Genomic DNA, 22,962 nt, shown 5'->3' on the forward strand with positions numbered 1-22,962 from the left:
AGAAAGGCTAAAATCAACAGCACAATAAACAACAGGTGTTGTCAAGGATGTAGAGAAAGGGGAACCCTCTTAACACTTGGTGGGAATGCAAAGTGTTAGTCAATGTGGAAAACAGTATGGAGGTTCATCAAAAAAATAAAAATAGAACTACCATATGATCCAGTAATTCCACTTCTGGGTATTTAGCCAAAGAATATGAAAACACTAATTAAAAAAGATGTATACACTCCTATGTTTATTGCAGCATTACTTACAAATAGCCAAAGTATGGAAGCAGCCCAAGTGTCCATCAATAGATGAATGGATAAAGACAATGTGGTATATGTATACACTGGAATATTAATTCAGCCATAAAAAGGAAAGAAATCTTGCCTTTTGCAATAACATGAATGGATCCAGAGAGTATAATGCTAAGTGAAATAAGTCAGCCAGAGGAAGACAAATGCCATATGATTTCACTCATATATGGAATTGGAGAAAACAAAGCAAAACAAATGAACAAAGGAAAAATAAAAAGAGGCTAAAAAAAAAAAAGGAGACAAACCAAAAACCAGACTCTTAACTATAGAGAACAAGGGGAGGTGGTTGGGGGGGGGATGGATGGAATAGGTTAAGGGCGTTAACAGTACACTTAACTCAGGGAGCACTGAGAATGTGTAGAACTTTTGAATCACTGTATTGTACACCTGCAACTAATTTAACACTGTATGCTAACTATATTGGGTTAAGAAAAAAAAGTAATTCTCTCACCTCTCTTGTTCACACTTAGCCCTCCTGCTAGTTCGTCATTGCTCTGTATCTATGGATAATGCAATAAATTGAGTTGATTCATAATCAAACAGGACTTCCTTTTTGCACTTAAAAATATATATTAAAATAAAAGTAAACCTGAAGGAAAGAATTACCAGAATGCAGCCCTTTGCATAGTAGTTCAAGAATAAGGGAAGGGCTGGGGCGCCTGGGTGGCGCAGTCGGTTAAGCGTCCAACTTCAGCCAGGTCACGATCTCGCGGTCCGTGAGTTCGAGCCCCGCGTCGGGCTCTGGGCTGATGGCTCGGAGCCTGGAGCCTGTTTCCGATTCTGTGTCTCCCTCTCTCTCTGCCCCTCCCCCGTTCATGCTCTGTCTCTCTCTGTCCCAAAAATAAAAAAATAAAAAAACGTTGAAAAAAGAAAAATTAAAAAAAAAAAAAAAGAATAAGGGAAGGGCAAGGAGGGAAAGGGAAGGGGACTTCGTATTTTGTATACCGTAATGAAGGGGTTCATTTAAAGCAATATAAAAACTTCTTTTCAGATTATGTACATTTGCATAAACGTGGTACACATTTTAAATGTTAGTGTTTTATGTCCTGTACTGTATTTAGCTAAGAATTTCAGAGTAAATTTCAGCACTAAGATACGTGTTTTAAGTGCCAGGTAATTACTCATTTGTAACCCCCCCCTAAAAATATACCAGCAAAATGATTAAAACTGGTGAGGGTAGAAGTAGGGCATCTCCTAGTTAAGTAGAAAATTGCACACTTGGTTTCTGGAAGACTTTGGTTTAAGCAGCTTTAAAAGGAAACATTTTGGGAGCACCTAGGTGGCTCAGTCGGTTAAGTGTCCGACTCTTGATCTCAGCTCAGGTCTTGATCTCAGGGTCGTGAGTTCAAGTTCTGTCTTGGGCTCTGTGCTGGGCATGAAGCCTACTTAAAATTTTTTTAAAAAAATTAGTAATTATCATTCACTGATAGGTACTCTTTTTCTTTAATTTTTTTTAATGTTTATTTTTATTTTTGAGACAGAGAGAGACAGAGCATGAACGGGGGAGGGTCAGAGAGAGGGAAACACAGAACCCGGAACAGGCTCCAGGCTCCGAGCTGTCAGCACAGAGCCTGACGCAGGGCTCGAACACACGGACCACGAGATCACGACCCGAGCCGAAGTCGGACGCCCAACCGACTGAGCCACCCAGGCGCCCCCTGATAGGTACTCTTGTTAGTCACTTGAATTGAGTGATACTCCTACTAGGTTCGTTCCAGGATTCAGACTTATTTTTTTAGCCCAGCTGACATTAGGAATGATCATTACCGTATATAATATACATTATACTTGCCTTGTACTTCCAACTCCAGTAAATGAGAATAGTAAAATCAAAGTTGAATGCCTGGCAAAGAATTCGATTGGACACGATTGTGGCACAGGCTAGAGTCTATAAGAGCAGAAGAAAGTCTGTGTGCTTGGGGCATTTCAGCCTCTGCTTATAGCTACGTAGGTGTCCAGTGCCCCAATCCTTACTTCCAAGGAGCTATCTACTCTTGACTTCTCAATACTTAGTTTCAAGCCCCCCCCCCAAAAAAAAAAAATTTACACACACACACACACACACACACACACACACACACACACACGTATAATTATGCAAATTCTTGAAATTAGTTTTGAAGTGTTTACATTTCCTCAGTCATATTTTTCCTTCATTTTGAATAGATATTACCTGTCCTCAATATTGCAGTTCTCTCAACCCCTGCCCACTGCAACTGACCGGGGTGAACACTATTCTCTTTTTTAAACAAAAAGACACTAAGTTCTGGTTTTATTCCTATCTCATAGCTTGCTCTCTCAGCCTCCTTTGTTGGCTCCTCCTGAGGATCTGATTAGTTGCATTGGTGTGCCTCAGGGCTTATCCCTTGCAATTCTGCTCTTTAACTGTTGATTTCCTGGCTTCATTGTATCAAATCTCATCTAAAATGTTGATGATTTCCAACTTGTCCTCTCTGAAACAAACTGTTGAGCTCAATTCAACTGATCACTTAGAAATTCAGTAAGTATCTCAACCTTCCCATTTTCAAAACTAAGCTCATATTTTTCCTCCGACTCCCCCAAAATAAAACCTAGTCTTACTCGTCTCAGTTAATGCTCTCATTTTGTATGCTCTTGGATCAAAAAACTTTACCGTTCTTTTTTTTCAAATGCTACATCTGGTTATTCAACTAAACCTGTGTGTTGTACCTACCAAATACATTCCTAGTGACTGACCTCTTCTTGTGACCTCCACTGCTGTCACCCTCGCCACCATCACTTCTTGGCTGCGTCTTGCCACAGCTTCTTTATAAGAATCCTAATTAAGACTTCTGGGGTTTGTTGTTGTTGTTGTTAGGTTTTTGTATTTATTTCCTCTGTCTGGGTTGTATTTTCGTCAGTAAACTCCATGGCTTATATTCCTACTATCTTCGATCTTTAAGTGTTCCTTCTCAAAATTACAACCATACCCCTACCCCAACAGCAATTTCTTTCCTTTATGCTAGTTTCTTTTTCTTGAAAACACTCATTGGCATCTGTTATACTATATACTTAGGTTATTTACTGACTTCTAATGTCCATCCAATAAAATATGTAAGTTTCACGAGGGCAGAAATTTTTATTTATTGTTGTGTTCCCTGTGCCTAGAACACACTGGCCTATTGAATTTGCTGCTATAGTTTCTGGCAGTCAGGTGAAAATTGGAAATATGACCTTTTGCATAATTCTCATTATCTCATATAAATTCTGAGAAGGACGAAGTGTTGCCTTACAGTAAATTGTACAGGAAATACATGAGGTGGACCTTATAAAGTATATAGTAAACAACATGAAGAATGATGCCTTGATAATTTTAACAATAATTTCAGCGATATTATACCTGTCTTTACTTTTTATTTTAATAGTGTGTAATGGATGAGGGCATAACGTGAAAGATATATATCCAGAACATAGAAGTCATCTGTAAAATAATTTGAAATGTTTTTGTAAAGGTGGCAGTTTAACATTAATGAGTAATTCTTTACTCCTATATAGCCTATGAAGCCTCTCATAATATAACATTCAAATGTTTCACCTTGGTTTCAACATTATATATGAACAAAATTAATAATTGTTTACTCCGATTTCTTTTTGTCAATTGTTAATGAGTCAGTTCTGTAGAATGATGTTTATCATAGGGACATTTTAAAAATGCTAAAGATAAAAATTACCATAATAATAAAGGAACAAATAAATGCATTTTAGTATGTGATGAAATATTATTTATCATTTAAAGTTCATGTTTTCAAAAAATTTTGACTTTTTGAAAGTAGGGTACCAAAATGTCTTCCTGTCTGTTTTTCTATCTATAAAATTTTAAATGGAATAAAATGCACCAAAATGTTGCCTATATTTTTCTCTAGTTGTAAGGTTATAGTTGACTTTTAGTTTATTTTTTACTTTTGTGTAGTTTCCAGAATGTCTGTTGTGTTTGTAGAACTTTTGTAATGACAACAGAAGTAATACATATAATTTTTAAAGAATTAGGACTTCTTCCATATCTGTATTTTGCTTTTTGTTGCTCGATGACAAATAATTGTATTTTGTCAATCTTGAGTGGGCCACTAATTAATGAGAATAATTTTTAATACTGATATGCGATATGTTTTCACCTAACTTTTGTTTATCAAGTAGTTTGTAAAAGTGCATATCAGGATTGTATTTTTTTCCCCACAGACAGCCTTTTGATTGACTATCAGTTTACCTTCAGCTTATTACAGGAAGATGATCGCCACCATACTGCCATAAACTTCATAGCGAACCCAGAACAGGTGAGAAAATAATTTAACTTTTATAATTATTATATTACTATCTAGGGCTATAAATTTTTTTGTCATTTTTATTGTAATTTTAACTGCTTCTCAGAATTATCTTACTACAGGGCTTTTGAAGAAAGACTTATCCTGTTAATTTTTTCTTACGTATCCTTGTAATCTAGGGAGTTTGTGAGTTTAATATTTCAGATTCTGCAAAGTCCTACAATTTAAATTATACATTTTTATTATTTTTTCAGTCTTATAGCAGTGTTTGTGCATGTAATTATGCTCTCAAACTCAGGGTAGCCTTATTTGAAAATAAAGCCCAGACATTAAAAACATGTTATATTAAATATGTTCCTTTTCTTGTAAATCTATTGGTTTATCTAAGTTAGATGAATACTGGCTTCATTTTTATCATTTTTATTGAGATGCAATTGACATACTACATTGTATAAGTTTAAAGTGTATAATATGTTGCTTTGATACATTTATATATTGCAATATTACCATAATAGCATTAGCTAACACCTCTATTATGTTACATAATTATCATTTCTTTTTTGTGGTGGGACTAATTCAAATTTAATTTTAGTAACTTTGAAGTATATTATATTGTCCGTAATAACTATGCAGTGCATTTGATCTCCAGGACTTACTCATCTACTGGTTATAAGTTTTTATCCATAAACAGCATCTGCCCAATTTCCCCAAGCCCCAGCCCCAAGGGGTTTTATGAGTTTGGCTTTTCTTTTTTTTTTTTTTTAATTTTTTTTTTCAACATTTATTTATTTTTGGGACAGAGAGAGACAGAGCATGAACGGGGGAGGGGCAGAGAGAGAGGGAGACACAGAATCCGAAACAGGCTCCAGGCTCTGAGCCATCAGCCCAGAGCCTGACGCGGGGCTCGAACTCACGGGCCGCGAGATCGTGACCTGGCTGAAGTCGGACGCTTAACCGACTGCGCCACCCAGGCGCCCCGAGTTTGGCTTTTCTAGATTACACATGTAAATGGTATCCTTACAAGTATTTGTCTTTCTCTGTTGGACTTATCTCACTTAGCATAATGGAGTACTTGTTTTTTCAATCAATTTACTACATCAGTGTTATAATTTTAAAACTTGATGAAGTTTAACTTTATGAAAGAATAATCATCAGTAATCACTGGAAAAGGCTCTAAGTTTGTTTGAAAGTAACACATACATTTCCATCCATTGGATGGATGGATGGATGGATGGATGAAAGTACATTTCCATCCATTGGATGGATGGATGGATGAAAGTAACACATACATTTCCATCCATCCATCCAGACCTAATATAGTTAAAAAGTCAAAGGAATGGGAATATCAGCCATTTGGTTTATTTTGGTGGAGTTTTCGTTCTTTTGAAACTGAAATAACTCTTTCAAATGAAGATGTTAGAAAAGTGAAGATGTTGGTGAAATATTTGAATCATTCTTTTTTATTTCATGTGGTTAGAACTTTAACATGAGATCTACTCTTCTAAAAGTTTTTTTTTTAATTTTTTTTTCAACGTTTTTTATTTATTTTTGGGACAGAGCGAGACAGAGCATGAACGGGGGAGGGGCAGAGAGAGAGGGAGGGAGACACAGAATCGGAAGCAGGCTCGAGGCTCCGAGCCATCAGCCCAGAGCCTGACGCGGGGCTCGAACTCACGGACCGCGAGATCGTGACCTGGCTGAAGTCGGACGCTTAACCGACTGCGCCACCCAGGCGCCCCCTAAAAGTTTTTAAGAGTTCACATACAGTAATGTAAACTATAGACGCTATGTTGTACAGAAGTAGAACGTATTCTTCTTCCATAACTGAAACTTTCATCTGTTGAATAGTAATTCCTTATTCCCCCACCCACCCTTCCACCCCACCTCAGGCAATCACCAGTCTCTTCTCTGTATCTCTAAGATCAGGGTTTGGTTTTGTTTTGTTTAGATCACACATATAAGTGAGATCTTACGGTATTTGTCTTTCTCTGACTTATTTCATCTAGCATAATACTCTCCAGGTCCATTCATGATGCAAATAGCAAAATATTTTTTATCGCAAAATACTATTCTCTTGTGTATTTATACCACAACTTTTTTGTCCATTCATCCATTGATGGACACTTATATACATTCCATAAATTGGGTATTATAAATCATACTGCAATGAAGATGGGGTACTTTTTTTTGTTTTTCTTTTTTTTTTTTTAATTTCCTTTAGATAAATTTTTGTTTTCTTTTTAGATAAATACTCAAAAGTGGAATTGATGGATCATATGGTAGTTTTATTTTTAATTTTTCAGGAACTTCCATATTCTTTTCCATAGTGTCTGCACTAATTTACATTTCCACCAACAGTGCATAAGAGTCTCCTTTTTGCCACAACCTTGCCAACACTTGTTATTTCTTGTCTTCTTGGTAATAGTCATTTGAACCAGTGTGAGATGATATCTCATTATGGTTTTGATTAGCATTTCTGTGATAAATAGTGATGTTGGGCAGCCTTCTGTGGTCATCAGTATGTCTTCATTAGAATAAGTCACAGGAATAAAAGGTACAACAGGGGGAATACAGTCAATGACATTGTAATAATGTTGTATGGTGACAGATGGTAGCCGCACTTGTGGTTAGCATAGAGATGTTGAAACAGTATATGCACGTTTATACACAGACACTAATGTAACATGGTTTGTCAGCTATACCCCCAAAATTTTTTTAAAAGTCTATTCAGTTCCTGTGTCCATTTTAATTTTTATTTAAATTCCAATTAGTTAACATACAGTGTAATGTTAGTTTCAGACTTGAATTTAGCAATTCATCACTTAAATGCAACGCCCAGCGCTCATGACAATAAGTGCCCTCTTTAATACCCACCACCATTTAAGCCATCCCCCTACCCACCTCCCCTACAGTAACCCTCAGATTGTTCTCCATAATTAAGAGTCTGTTTTCTGGTTTGCCTCTCTCTCTTCTCCCTCCCATGTTTATCTGTTTTGTTTTCAAATTCCACATGAGTGAAATCATATGGTGTTTGTCTTTCTCTGAGTTATTTTATTTTGCATAATACACTATAGCTCCATCCATGTTGTTGCAAATGGCAAGATTTCATTCTTTTTGATGACTGAGTGATATTTCATTGTATAGGTATACCACATCTACCTTATCCCTTCATCAGTCAGTGGACATCTAGGCTCTTTCCGTACTTTGGCTATTATTGATAATGCTGCTATAAACATCAGGGTTCATGTATCCCTTTGAATCGGAATTTTTGTATCCTTTTGGTAAATACCTAGTAGTGCAATTGCTAGATCATAAGGTAGTTCTATTTTTAACTTTTTGAGAAACCTCCATCCTATTTCCAGAGTGGCTGTATCAGTTTGAATTCCTACCAAGATTGTAACAGTTCCCCTTTCTCTGGAGCCTCACAAACATCTGTTCTTTCCTGTGTTGTTAATGTTAGCCATTCTGACAGGTGTGAGGAGGTATCTCATCATGGTTTTGACTTGTATTTCCCTGATGGTGAATGATGCTGAGCTTTTTTCGGGTGTCTGTTGGTCATCTATGTCTTCTTTGGAAAAATGTCTATTCATTTCTTCTGCCTGTTTTTTAACTGGATTATTAATTTTGGAGTGTTGACTTTGATAAGTTCTTTATAAGTTTTGGATTCTAATCCTTTATCAGATGTGTCATTTCCAAATATCTTCTCCCATTGCAGTAGGTTGCCTTTTAGTTTTGTTGATTCTTTCCTTTGCTGTGCAGAAGCTTTTTATCTTGATGAAGTCCCAATAGTTTATTTTTGCTTTTGTTTCCCTTTCGTAAGGAGACATATCTAGTAAAAGTTGCTAGTGCTGATGTCAAAGAGAATACTTCCTGTGCTCTCCTCTAGGATTGTGATAGTTCCCTGTCTCAGATTTAGGTCCTTTATCCATTTTGAACTTATTTTTGTATATGGTATAGAAAAGTGGTCCAATTTCGTTCTTCTGCATGTGACTATCCTATCCAGTTTTCCCTTCACCATTTGCTGAAGAGATTTTTTTCCATTGGATAGTCTTTCCTGCTTTGTCGAAGAATAGTTGACCATATAAATGTGAGTTCATTTCTGACTTTTCTATTTTGTTTCATTTATCTGTGTTTCTGTTTTTGTGCCAGTACCATACTGTCTTGATGATTACAGCTTTGTAATATAACTTGAAGTGTGGAATTGTGATGCCTCCAGCTTTGCTTTGCTTTTTCAAAAATTTTAGGGTTCTTTGTGGTTCCATACACATTTTAGGATTGTTTGTTCTAGCTCTGTGAAAAACGCTGGTGGTATTTTGATAAGGATTGCATTAAATGTGTATACTGGTTTGGGTAGTATAGACGTTTCAACAACAATTGTTCTTCTAATCCATCAGCATGGAGCGTTTCTCCATTTCTTTGTGTCATCTTTAATTTCTTTCATAAGTGTTCTATAGTTTTTGGAGTATAAACCTTTTACTCCTTTGCTTAGGTTTATTCCTAGGTATTTTATGGTTTTGGTGCATTTGTAAATGGGATCAATTCCTTGATTTCTCTTTCTGCTTGCTTCCTTATTGATGTATAGAAATACAACAGATTTCTGTATATTGATTTTGTGTCCTGCAACTTTACTGAATTTATTTATCAGTTCTAGCAATTTTTTTGGTGGAATCTTACAGGCTTTCTATGTACAGTATCATGCCATCTGCCAATTGTGAGTTTTATTTCTTCCTTGCTGATTTGGGTAACTTTTATTTCTTTGTTGTCTGATTGCTGTGGCTAGGACTTTGAGTTCTTTGTTAAAAAAGAGTGGTGAGATGTACCTATGTCTTGTTCCTGACTGTAGAGGAAAAGGCCTCAGTTTTTCTCCATTGAGGAGGATATTAGCTGTGGATTTTTCATATGTAGCCTTTATTATGTTGAGGTATATTCCATTTAAACATACTTTTTGAGGGCTTTTTATAATGAATGGATATTGTACTTTGTCAAATGTTTTTTTCTGCATCTATTGAAATAATCATATGATTTTTATCCTTTGCTTTATTAATGTAATGTATCACATTGATTGATTTGCAAATATTCAACCACCCTTGAAACCCAGGAGTAAATTCCATGTTATTATGGTGAATGATTGTTTGAATGTATTGTTGGATTCAGTTTTCTAGTATTTTATTGAGACTTTTTACATCTCTGTTCATTAGCGATATTGGCCTGGGGGCGCCTGGGTGGCGCAGTCGGTTAAGCGTCCGACTTCAGCCAGGTCACGATCTCACAGTCCGTGAGTTCGAGCCCCGCGTCAGGCTCTGGGCTGATGGCTCAGAGCCTGGAGCCTGTTTCCGATTCTGTGTCTCCTTCTCTCTCTGCCCCTCCCCCGTTCATGCTCTGTCTCTCTCTGTCCCAAAAATAAATAAACGTTGAAAAAAAAAAATTAAAAAAAAAGAGATATTGGCCTGTTGTTCTCTCTTTTGTCTTTATCTGGTTTTGGTATCAGGGTAATGCTGGCCTCATAAAATGAATTTGGAAGGTTTTCCTCCTTTTCTATTTTTTGGAATATTTTTTGAAGAGTAGGTATTAACTCTTAAGTGTTTAGTAGACTTCACCATCTGTTCTTGGACTTTTATTTGATGGGAGGTATTTGATTACTGACTTAGTTTCTTTGCTGATTGTTGGTCTCTTCACATTTTCTATTCCTTTCTGTTTGAGTTTTGATAGTTTATATGTTTCTGGATTTTATCAGTTTCTTAGTTTGTCCAATTTGTTTTTCATATTATTATCTTATAATTGTTTGAATTTCTGTGGTGTTGGTTGTTATTTCTTTTCGCTCATTTGTGATTTATTTATTTGGGTTTTTTTCTCTTTTCTTTTTGATATATCTCACTAGGGATTTACCAATTTTATTAATTCTTTCAAAGAACCAGCTCCTAGTTTCATGGATATGTTCTATTGGTTTTTAGTTTCTATATCATTTATTTCCCTTCTGCTGCTGCTTCACCTTCATTTGTGCCTTTTCTGCCTCCTTTAGGTATAAGGTTAGGTTTTTTATTTGAGATTTTACTTTCTCCTTGAGGTAGGCCTGTATTGCTATAAACTTACCTCTTAGGACCACTTTTGCTGCATTCCAAAGGTTTTAGACCATTCTGTTTTCATTTTTATTTGTTTCCATGTATTTTAAAATTTCTCCTTTGATCTCTTCTTTGACCCATTCAGTGTTTGGTAGCATGTTGTTTAATCTCCATGTATTTGTGCTTTTTTTCAATTTTTTTCTTAGGGTTGACTTCTAGCTTCATAGCATTATGTTCAGGAAAGATACATGGTATGATTTCAGTCTTTTTATATTTGTTGAGGCCTGTTTTGTGACCTAGTATGTGATCTATTCTGGAGAATGTTCCATGTGCACTTGAAAAGAATGTATGTTTTGTTGTTTTATGATGGAATGTTCTGTTTTGTGTGTCATTCGGAGCCATTTTTTCCTTGTTGATTTTCTGTTTAGATGATTTGTCCATTGGTATAAGTGGGGTGTTAAAGTCCCATAATATTATTGTATTATTATATGTTATTTCCTTTATATTTGTTATTAATAGTTTTTTTTTAATATTTGGGTGCTTTCATGTTGGGTGCATAAATATTTAAAGTTGTTATATTTTCTTGTTGGATTCTCCTCTTTATGGTTGTATGGTGTCCTTCATTGTCTCTCGTTACAGTCTTTGTTGTAATGTCTAGTTTGTGCAATATAAGTATTGCTACTCTGCCTTTCCTTTGACACCTTCTTCCGTGATAAATGTTTCTCCAACCCCTCACTTTTTTTTTTTTTTTAATTTTTTTTTTCAACGTTTATTTATTTTTGGGACAGAGAGAGACAGAGCATGAACGGGGGAGGGGCAGAGAGAGGGAGACACAGAATCGGAAACAGGCTCCAGGCTCTGAGCCATCAGCCCAGAGCCCGACGCGGGGCTCGAACTCACGGACCGCGAGATCGTGACCTGGCTGAAGTCGGACGCTTAACCGACTGCGCCACCCAGGCGCCCCTCCAACCCCTCACTTTAAATCTGCAGGTGTCTTGGGGCGCCTGAGTGGTTCAGTCGGTTGAGCGGCCGACTTCGGCTCACGTCATGATCTCACGACCTGTGAGTTCGAGCCCCGCGTCAGGCTCTGTGCTGACAGCTCAGAGCCTGGAGCCTGTTTCAGATTCTGTGTCTCCCTGTCTCTGACCCTCCCCCGTTCATGCTTTGTCTCTCTCTGTCTCAAAAATAAATAAACATTAAAAAAAAATATAAATCCGCAGGTGTCTTTAGGTCTAAAATTAGTCCCCTCTAGGCAGCATATTGATGGATATTATTTTTTTTTTATTCATTCTGATGCCCTGTGTTGTATCTTTTGATGGGAGCATTTATCCATTTACATTAGAAATGATTATTGACAGAAATGTATTTATTGCCATTTTATTACTTTTTTTGTTGTTTCTGGAGATTTTCTCTAACTCTTTCTTGTCTTTGTCACTCTTGGTCTTTCCTTTCCATTCATAGAGGCCCCTTTAATATTTCTTGCAGGGCTTGTTTAGTGGTTACTAACTCCTTTAGTTTTCATCTTGGAAACTCCTTATCTTTTCTTCTATTTTAAGTGAAAGCCTTACGACCTAGAGAATTCTTGCCTGTAGATTTCTCCCATTCAGCACTTTGAACATATCATGCCACTCCCTTCTGTCTTGCCAAGTTTCTGTTGAGAAATTTCCAGCCAGCCTTATGGATCTTCCCTTCTAAGTTAAGGACGTCTTTTGTCTTGCTGCTGTTAAGATGTCTTGTACGGCCTGCTTTTGTCGATTTTTGTGGAAGTTCTCTGTGCTTCCTGGATCTGGATGTCTGTTTCCTTCCTCAGATTAGGGAAGTTTGAGCAATTATTTCTTCAAGTAACTTTTCTGCCCCCCTTTTCTCTCTCTTCTTGTTTTGGAACTTATGTAACACTAATGTTAATATGTTTGATAGAGTCACTGAGTTCCTTAAGTCTACTTTCATGTTGCATACTTCTTTCTTTTGTTCAGCTTCATTTTCTAATATTTTGTCTTCTAGGTCACTAATCATTCTTCTGTTTCTTCCAATCTGATATTCATTGCATCAAGCCTGTTACCAGTCTCTCCATCTCAGATTGATTCTTTTTTAACTCTTATCTCTGTGGAAAGGGGTCTCACTAATGTGTTCTATACTTTTCTCAAGCCCAGTGAGTGTCCTTATGATTATTGCTTTAAAGTTTCCATCAAGCATGTTACTTATACCTGTTTCACTTAGATCTCTGCCCATGACCTTATGTTGTTTTTCATTTGCGATGAATTCCTCCATCTTGGCATTTTGTATAAGTCTCTGCCTTCTTCTCTGTGTTAGAAAAGACAGGTCTCTTCCTCCTTAAAGTAATGGCTTATGAATAACAGGTAATTTAGTGTCCAGAGTGTGAGACTTCAGGAAGTTTTTCTGATGTGTGCTGAATGTGCTCTGCTATTGTGTTTTGGCTGTTATATCCTTTAGGCCAGTCGTTTTTGTAGAGGCTCTTGTTGCCTGCTGTGGAAAGTATTTGGTCCCTGGTCTGAATGTGGCAAGTTTTAGCTAGGTGAAATGAGACCTGACACCACCTCCACCAGAACTAAGGCCCTGCAGAACTCTAATCGGGAGACATGATGTGGGTAGGGGGTTTGTGCTGGTCTTCGAGAAGGGGCCTGCTTCACTGGGACTGAGGCAAGCTTGACTGAGAAGGTCAGTCCTGTCAGAGTGCAGGGGTGTGGGACTTGGTATAAGCAAGTTAGACAGCCAGTGTGGGTGCTTCCCTCAGGTTGCTCTGTGATTCTACTGAGGGGCAATGAAGGGAAATGGCCAGTTCCTTTGTTCCTGGAGAAGTGTCTCCATAAACACTGCCTGTTAGAGATGAGATCCACGAAGACAGAATAATCCTCCTGCTGTATTCCCCGGGTGTTCTTCAGATCACTGTGTCTATGCTGACTTTCCCTGGATTGTTTGCCTGCTTTCTCTCAAGGAGCAGCCCAGTGGCCTTTGGGCCCATTCCCACCAAGCCCAGTGGCCTTTAAAACTCTAGACTTTAAGCCCCAGTAGTTGCAAGAACTCATGTAATTCAGCCTCTCTCATTTTCCAAGGCAATAGCTTTGTAGAAATGTTCTCCTTGTGTGTTCTCCTGCATGCTCCTCTCTCTCTCTCACTCTTCTCCATGACCACAGCTTCCTCCCCTCTATAGCACCTGCTATCCCTTTCTCCCCTAAACCACGTCTCCACACTTCCTACTTTCTTTGATGTGACCTCTTGTCTCCCTTTTGTTGGGACGTTTGTTATGTCAGTCTTCACGTTGATTTCTGGGGTATTTATGATGATTTGATAGTTATCTAGTTGTGTTCATGGGAAGAAACAAGCCTACGGTCCTCCTATCTGACATCATTTTCCTACGTAGTCTCTTTAATCTACTTTGAGTTGTTTTCTGTATATGGTGTAAGATAAGTGCTCTAGACTGAATGTTTGTGTCCCCTCCCCCCCTCCAGCCCCCAAATCATGTGTTAAATCCTAATGCTCAATGTAATGCTATTTAGAAATGAGACATGTGGGAGGTAACTAGGTCATGAGGGTGGAGCCCTCATAAATGGGATCGGTACCCTCACAAAAGAGGCCCTAAAGAGTTCCCTCACCTCCTTTTGCCATGTGAGGGCACAGTGAGAAGAGGGTTGTCTATGTACTGTGAAGTTGGCCTCAACAGACACCAACTTTTCCAGCACCTTTATCTTGGGATTCCCAGCCTCCACTTGTGTGAGAAATATAATTCTTCTGTTTGTAGTCACTACCCATGTGCTAGTCTGTGGTATTTTTGTTATCACAGCCCTAGTGCACTAAGATAGTTAGGATACAATTTCATTCTCTCTATGGGGATATCCAGTTTTCCCAACACCATTTGTTGAAGAGACTGTCCTTTCCTCGTTGTATATTTTTGGCATCCTCGTTGATGATTACTTTACCATATATGTGTGGGTGTATTTCTGGGCTTTCTATTTATCATGTTGGGCCATATGTCTGTTTTTATGCCAGTACCCTATTTTTAATTACCACAGCTTTCTAATATATTTTGAAATCAGGATACTTAATGCTTACAGCTTTGTTCTTCTTTCTCAGGACTGTTTTAGCTTTGGGGGTCTTTTATGATTCTATATAAATTTATTTTTTTAATTGTTTTTATTTTTATTTTTATTTTCATTTATTTTTCATTTTTTAATTTACATCCAGGTAGTTAGCATATAGGGAGTAGATTCCAATGATTCATCCCCTATGTATAATATCCAGTGTTCATCCCAACAAGTGTCTTGCTTAATGCCCCTTACCCATTTAAGCCCATCTCCCCCCACCCACAACCCCTCCAGCAACCCTCAGTTCTCTATATTTAAATGAATTTCTTATGTTTTGTCCCCTACCTGTTTTTATATTACTTTTGCTTCCCTTCCCTTATGTTCACCTGTTTTGTATCTTAAATTACACATATGAGTGAAATCATATGATATGTGTCTTTCTCTGATTTCGCTTTTCATAGTAACCTCTAGTTCTATCCTCGTACTTGCAAATGGCAATGTTTCGTTCTTTTTGATTGCCATGTAATACCCCATTATATATATATAATGTTTACACACACACATATGTGTGTGTGTATACACATATATGTGTGTGTGTGTGTATATACACACACATTTGTATATATGTATACACACACACACGCACACACACACACACACACACACTACATTTTGATTTCTTTTTTTGATCCATTAGTTCAGAAATGTTTTATTTAATTTCTACATGTTTTTGAACTACCAATTTTTCTCCTGCTATTGATTCCTAGTTTAATTCCCTTGTGGTCAGAAAAGATAATTGATACATTTTCAGTCATCTTAGATTTGTTAAGAGTTTTTTTGTGACCTAACGTGATATATTTTGGAGACTATCCCATGTATACATGAACAGAATATGTATTCCGCTGCTCTTTGTGGAATTATATTTCTGTCTCTGTTAAGTACATGTTCTGTAGTGTTGTTCGACTCCATTTTCTCCTTATTGATTTTCTCTTTCTATCCACTGTTGAAAGGAGGTTATTGGAGCCTCTTACTATTATTCTGTTCCATCTGTTGTCCCCTTAAGTTGTATCTATGTTCGTTTCTGTATTTAGGTGCTATCATAGTGGGTATATGTGTGTATATATATATATATATACACACACACATATATATATATACACACACACACACATATATATATATATAATTTATTACAGTTATACCTTCCTGATGAATTGACCCATTTATCATTATACAGTGTCCTTGTTTGTCTCTTGTTAAAGTTTTTTACTTATAGTCTGTTTTGTCTTATATAAGTATAGCTACCTTTTCCCTCTTCTGTTTCTTATTTGCATGGAATATCCTTTCCCATCCCCTCACTTTTAGTCTGTAAGTGTCTATAAATCTGAAATGAGTCTCTTTTAGACAGCATAGTGTTGGGTATTTTTTTTTAATCCACCTGTCTACTTTATATCTTTTGATTGGGGAGTTTAATAGATTTGTGTTTAAAGTAATTATTGATAGGAGAGGACTTACTATTTCCATTTTGTTAATTGTTGTCTGTCTTATAGTTAGTGTGTGTGTGTGTGTGTGTGTGTGTGTGTATGTGTGTGTTGTTGTTGTTGTTGTTCCTTTTTTCACTCTTGAAGGCTTTGTTTTTTATTGATTTTTTTTGTAGTGATATGCTTTGTATGCTTTGATTTCTTGCTCCTTTTCTTTTGTGCATCTTATGTATGCATTTTGTTTGTAGTTATCATGAATTTTACATATAGTTATAACTGTTTTAGGGCAGCTGGGCGGCTCAGTCGGATAGGCATCCGACTTCAGCTCAGGTCATGATCTCGCTGCTCATAAGTTCAAGCCCCATGTTGGGCTCTGTGCTGACAACTCAGATCCTGGAGCCTGCTTCAGATTCTGTGTGTCTTTCTCTCTGCTCCTCCCCCACTCATACTCTGTCTCTGTCTCTCCTTCTCTTTCTCCCTCTCTCAAATATGAAAAATAAAACCTAGAAAACAAATAAATAAATAAAAACAGTGTTTTAAGCTGATGAAACTTAACTTCAACCTCATGCCAAAACTCTATACTCTTAACCTATCTATCCCCTCTCTCCACTCTGTTATTGATCTTATAACAATTAACATTTTTTTATAAATCAGATCTAGTTACGATGAGCTCCCTCAATTTCTGTTTGTCTAGGAAAGTCTTCATGTCTCAAGTTTTTTTAAGGACAGTGTTACCAGGAATAGTATTCCTCTTTGGTACATTTTTTCTTTCAAAACTTTTAATAGGGCTTCTTTGTATATGATAAGTAACTTTACTCTTTCTTGCTTTCAAAATCCTGTCTTTGACTTTTAACAATTTTATTTGATTTCTTTATGTTCATCTTCCTTTTGTTTTCTTCAGCTTCATGAATCTAGATGTTTGTACTTCTTAGATTTGGGACATTTTAGGCCATTATTTCTTTAAATAAATAAATTTCTGCCCCTTTCTTTCTCTTCTCTAAGATCTATATTATATATATATATATATAATATATATAATATATATTAGTTATATATGTAATATATATATATTATATATATATAATATATATATATAATTTTTTTCCTTGATTGTATTCCATAAGTCCATTAGGCTTTCTTCACTCTTTTTCTTTCTCTTTTCTTTTTGTTCCTTTGGCTAGTTAACTTCAGATGATTTGAGTTCATGGATTCTTTCTTCTACTTGGTCAAGTTTGTCATTAAAACTATATATTGAATTTTTCAGTTAATTTATTGTATTCTTCTGCTCCAGAATTTCTGTGGTTCCTTTTTATAGTTCTGTCCCTGTCTGTTGCATTGACATTTTGTTCATATTGTTTCCTTGGTTTCATTTAATTATCTTTCTGTGGTCTCTTATTCCTTCCTTATTACTTCTTTAATACAATTATTTTGAATCATTTGGCAGACAATTCTAGATCTCCATTTCTTTAGGGTCAGTTACTGGAGATTTATTTTGTTCCTTTGGTTATGTCATATTTCTCCCATACTTAATTTCCCTTGTAGCTTTGCACTGGTGTCTGTGCTTTTGAAGAAACAACTTCAAAGGGAAAGACCACCAGTCAGCCCAGCTAGAAGATACTGGGAGCATCAGAAACCTTTTCTGTGATTAATCATGTTCCACAACTTTTCCTTTTCTTCGAAGGGGAGTAGTCTTAGGGTTACACGCCTTCTCTCAGTTTCACAGAGGAATTCTGGCTGTAGTGAGCTGCCTGCCTTTTTCCCCTTGGGCGGTACACAGGAAATTCATGGTGTTGGATGCACATTCCATTCTCTTCCTTCCTGGAGGAGAAGTCTCAAGGTTGTGCACCTTCTCCTAATCTTGCGGAGCCATGCCAGCAGCAGTAAGCCACCCACTTACTTTCTTTATTTTTAGCTACTGTCAGATGTCCAAACTATGCTTGTTCTCTTAGTGCTCTGGGTGAGGTAAATCAGAAACAGATCCTTTAGGCAGTGCAATGAAAGGCCAGGGATGTTGGATATATGCTACATTCTCTCTCTTCCCTGTGGGAGAAGTCAAAGCCAAGGTGTTCTCTGTAATGCTGAGTGCTGCCTTGGGGCAGAGGCTGAAATGGGTAAAGTGAAATTGTTCTTCTTACTGATTATAATGTGGCTCTTCTTCATTTTATATTAATCTTTGGTACTGGAACTTTTTAACTAGATTTTGATTCTTTCATAAAGTTATTTTGGCCCATACAACATTGTTAAATCAGTGTTTTTATGGAGGATAAGGGCTGTGACTTCCTATTTCACCATCTTACTAATGTCACTTTCTTTTGCTGTTTTTTAATTATATCTTAATCTATCTTTTAAGTCCATATCATATATTTTAATAGTTTTTTTAAATAAATGAAACCTCAAAATATATCTTGCCATTTGCTAGCTTCTCTAAAGTATTTTATTGGACTTGCCAACAAATAATATAATTTCTTAAATTTTTCTTTTACAATAAAGTAGGGTCTCTTCTCAAAAAGTAGAACAGTTCATTTAATGTTATGCCTTATTCTTTAGATTTTAAGAAGTGTCTATATTCTTTGGAATACATTTAACGTTTTGACTTTTAAATAAGAATTTTAAAGTATAATGTTTTAAATATAACCCTCTTTTTACTTATATTGTGTTTTTTTTAACCAAGACATTAGAAATGTCAGAAACCCCATTGTTCACTGTAATAAGAAAGATTTTATAAATGCACCGTAATCACCATTGACTTCTTTTTCATTGTAAAATATACATAAAATAAAATTTATAATTTTAATCATTTTTAGGTATACCATTCGGTGGCATTAAGTACAATTACAGTGTTGTGCAACCCATCACCACTATCTATCACCAATTTTTTTTTATCATTCCAAACAGAATTTCTGTATCCATTAAGCAATAATTCCTCATTTCTTCCCTTCGCCGCAGCCCCTTTATTCTACTTTTTGTCTCTGAATTTGTATATTCTAAGTACCTCACATGTACAACCATACAATATCTGTCCTTTTGTGTCTGGCTTATTTCACTTAGCCTAATGTTTCCAAGGTTCAGCCATGTTGTAGTGTGCATCAGAATTTCATTTTTTACCATTGGCCTCTTGAATGTTTAATAGTGATTACAAACTTACGTACTTCTTTGAAGACATGAGAAATTTTATTACACTTGGAACATCTGGAATGTGAATACCATTTTTCCACAATATTATCCATAGTATCACAAGTGTATGTCCAGATTAGGCATAATTTTAGTTTGCTTCTCTCTTGACCATCCTCTCCTTTTTCAGTTTCCTGAAAATATCAACTGGTTCCAAATGTCACAGCTTTCTGTTTTATATCTACTGTCTTGTCTAGTTGAAGCCAATAGCTCGGACACATTTTCTTTGAAACTGTAGGATGCTAAACTAAGCATGACAGTTGCCTCTAAGAATGCTTGTAATATCATTATACGTAATTTTATAAATAGAAGTCATAGTTAAAGATATACTCAACTTGGAACAGTTAGTGAAATTAATATGTGGTCAGGGCTTCCTACTTATCCTAAATAAAAGATAATAATAAATAGATGCGTTAATTATTGATGCATTTCCTACATTTTGACAACAGATTTAATTTAATCCATTTTTACCTGAGAGGTCTAGTTTATGTAATTTATGTTTTTTTGTTTTTTGTTTTTTTCACTACAAAAGGTGTGTATAAGGGACGCCTGGGTGGCTCAGTTGGTTGAGTGTCCGACCTTGGCTCAGGTCATGATCTCATGGCTCATGAGTTCTAGCCCCATGACAGGCTCTGTGCTGACAGCTCAGAGCCTGGAGCCTGTTTCAGATTTTGTGTCTCCCTCTCTCTCTGCTCCTACCCCACTCACACTCTGTCTCTCTCTCTTTCAAAAAGAAAATAAACAAAAAAAGTGTAAAAAACTAATGTGTAGTAATACAATAAATACCTAAGAAAAAGTTTTTCAATAAAACAACAATCTTATATTGGTGTAAAATTACTTTGGACCAATTAAAACCTGTACCGTTTACATATTAACTACAGGTAAGCAAGAGAATCAAAATACAAACAATGAATCACAGCTCCCCTGGCTTACAGGCAGAAGGCTAGATTATAGTAGAGAAGATAAATGGAAACTTTAAACTACCTTTGAATTTATCACCTATATTTTTTCATTAAAATGGTGTAATTGACATCTACACTTGGTTGAATACTGACAAAATGTATCCAGTCTGTGAACTGTAGCATGGGCATAATTAAAACATAAAACGTTATTTAGTGTAGTTTGATTTTTGTAACCCTAATATTTTCTTTCTTGGTAGTCAAACAAAAATTTGGATATTTCGATTAATGCATCAAACAACTTTAATCTCAACATTACATGGTCAGTTGGTTCAACAGGTAAGAGAATTTTGTTGTCACATCTTTTACATTTGTTTGTATACGGAAGATGTTCTAACATGATCTTTTTTTTGTTAATTCAAAAAATTGAAATTAAAATATATATGTCATAATAATTGTGCTGGTTCAGGTACAAGTAATAAGTAGCATTATTAATAAAGTTTCATTATTTTAACTTTGTCCCTTATTCAATTAAATCAGATGGGTAACAAATATTATACACCACTTAATTTTTTAAAAAGACATTGTTATGAATTGCTATGATTTTAATTAAGATAGAGTACTTCTTTAATGATTGGGACTGTGATTTCAATTATTTGACTCACTATCATAAAGCTATAAATTTAATTATTAACCTTAATATTGATATAAGACAAATTCTGTGCATGTTGATAAATTAATAGGTTTTTATTCCTTTCAAACTTAGAAATATACCAACACCTTTGTCAGCTTTGGTGCTGAGAAAGGGTTAAAAAAACCCCTCTCCTTAATGTGTCTTCTGTAATAAGTTTTAGAACTTGAAAATTTTGACTTTTAAAAAATAGGACCAAGATGAAATACAAACTGTCTGTTGGATTATGAAAAAGTATGCTCACTTTTTTTTGTATTTACATACTAAGAAATTCTATTGATTTTTATTTTCTGTATCAAAGCTATACTGTTGCACAATGTGTTGGAATCCTCTTTAAAGAAAACATGTGGATTCTGGGGTGCCTGGGTGTCCAGACAGTTGGGCATTCAGCTCTTGGGCTCTTGATCTCAGGGTCGTGAGTTCTAGCCCCATACTATGGCTCCACACTGTGCACGGAGCCTACTAAAAACAGAAAGAAAGAAAAGAAAATATATGTATTCTTAGGTCATTATGCTCTTTTAATATGTAGAATCATGGAGACATAGAATTCAAGAGTGAGATAGTCTTTGCAATTCTAGAACCTATATTACATGTGTTAAAAAAATGAGAAGTTTGGGCAAATATATACACATTTTGCTACAATGGTGTCCACCTTATAGTAAAATCTTGGGACTGTGAGCTTCATTAATTAAGAATACATGAAAACTTGTATTACTAATTTGAAAATTACTTTGGCATAATAAACTGACTCCAGAAGTGTTCTAAAATCTGTCAACAAAAATATACAAAACCTCTACAATTAGATTAGAATGATGATTTTATCATGCAAGAAATAACTTGTAACTTTCAGATTCCCAAAACCAAATCTCAGAAATTTTGATTTATCAGATTGGGAGATGGGTTCATGAAACCTGCTTTTTAAAACAGCAACCCAGGTGCTTTTGGAATAGGTGATGAGTTAGAAATTAATTCAGTTGCCCAGTATACTAATTCTAAATATTTTTACTGTTTGTTAAAGTAGAGGGCTTGGTGAGATTGTTGGAAATGCTTTATTCCATTTGGTTAATTTCAGTAAATATTTATTGAGTATGCAATATGTGTTTAACTAATTGAACATTTATCTCATGTTTTAAATTATAGCCTTGTTTCAATTTATTCAAAGTAGTGATGGTTCAATTTGTGGTTAAGACAAATAAATTGATTTCTTTTCTATGTTTTAATTGGATTGAGACATGTGAAATATGTCCTGATTTGTTTTGAGAGGCTCTGTGGAGTAGTGAATAGAAAGAATTCAGTGTCTGGAGCTAACGGATACCTGAGTTCCAAAGAGAAATTTACCATTCAGTAGCTATAAAATTAAGGCAAGTGTTTTAATCTTTCTGAGGCTCAGGTTTAAATTTGAAAAAAGAGATGGAATACCTTGGGGGTAAAATTGTTATTAGAGAAGAATATAAAGTTTCTTCACCAGTGCCTAGTCCATAGCACTTACTTAATCAGTGGTATCATTAAAAAAAATAATTTTATACTGTTTCCATTACATTTATGATTAATCTTATTTCTCCTTTGTCACTCTAAATACTAAAGAAGTTTATTTTGATAATTTTTTTTATAAGTGTAGTTATAAAAATTAAGTAAATATCTATTTTTAAGTTAAAATATCCTTTTTTCCTAATATGAAAATTTACAGTTTGTTTTTATTATTTACATTTTAGCTGGAACAATATCTGGGGAGGAGACTCCTATAGTGTCCAAGACTAATATAAAGGAATACAGAGATAGTTTTTCCTATGAAAAATTTAACTTCAGAAGCAATCCTAACATTACATTCTATGTGTATGTCAGCAACTTTTCCTGGCCTATTAAAATACAGGTAAGTGTTAATAGTATTTAACATAATGACCATTGAATATTTTTTTCACAAAAACAGTGCTGCTTTTGTTCAAAGTAATGGTATGGATAAGATTTTTATTTCTCGAAAAACATGAAAAATGTACGTAACCTTGATAAAAAAGGGTACGTTGAATGTTTATAAAAATAATTCATAC

The 22,962-nt window shown here is 35.6% G+C and overlaps 1 protein-coding gene across 3 annotated transcripts in view; it reads left to right on the forward strand.

The window, feature by feature from the left end:
* Positions 1-22,962, forward strand: part of ATRNL1 (attractin like 1) — a 778,070-nt gene that overhangs the window by 286,797 nt on the left and 468,311 nt on the right. For 2 of the 3 annotated variants that reach the window (XR_007145488.1, XM_047826276.1), the window contains exons 22-24: positions 4,494-4,588; positions 20,487-20,565; positions 22,630-22,787. Coding sequence is in view for 1 of the 3 variants with exons in the window: in XM_047826276.1 (XP_047682232.1) it covers positions 4,494-4,588; positions 20,487-20,565; positions 22,630-22,787 (332 nt within the window). In the remaining 2 variants the exon portion in view is untranslated. Of the gene's footprint in view, positions 1-4,493; positions 4,589-20,486; positions 20,566-22,629; positions 22,788-22,962 lie in introns of those variants that run through there. The other variant, XR_007145489.1, reaches the window with a different exon arrangement.

This window comes from Prionailurus viverrinus, chromosome D2 (genome assembly GCF_022837055.1).
Source record: "Prionailurus viverrinus isolate Anna chromosome D2, UM_Priviv_1.0, whole genome shotgun sequence".
Taxonomy (NCBI): domain Eukaryota; kingdom Metazoa; phylum Chordata; class Mammalia; order Carnivora; family Felidae; genus Prionailurus; species Prionailurus viverrinus.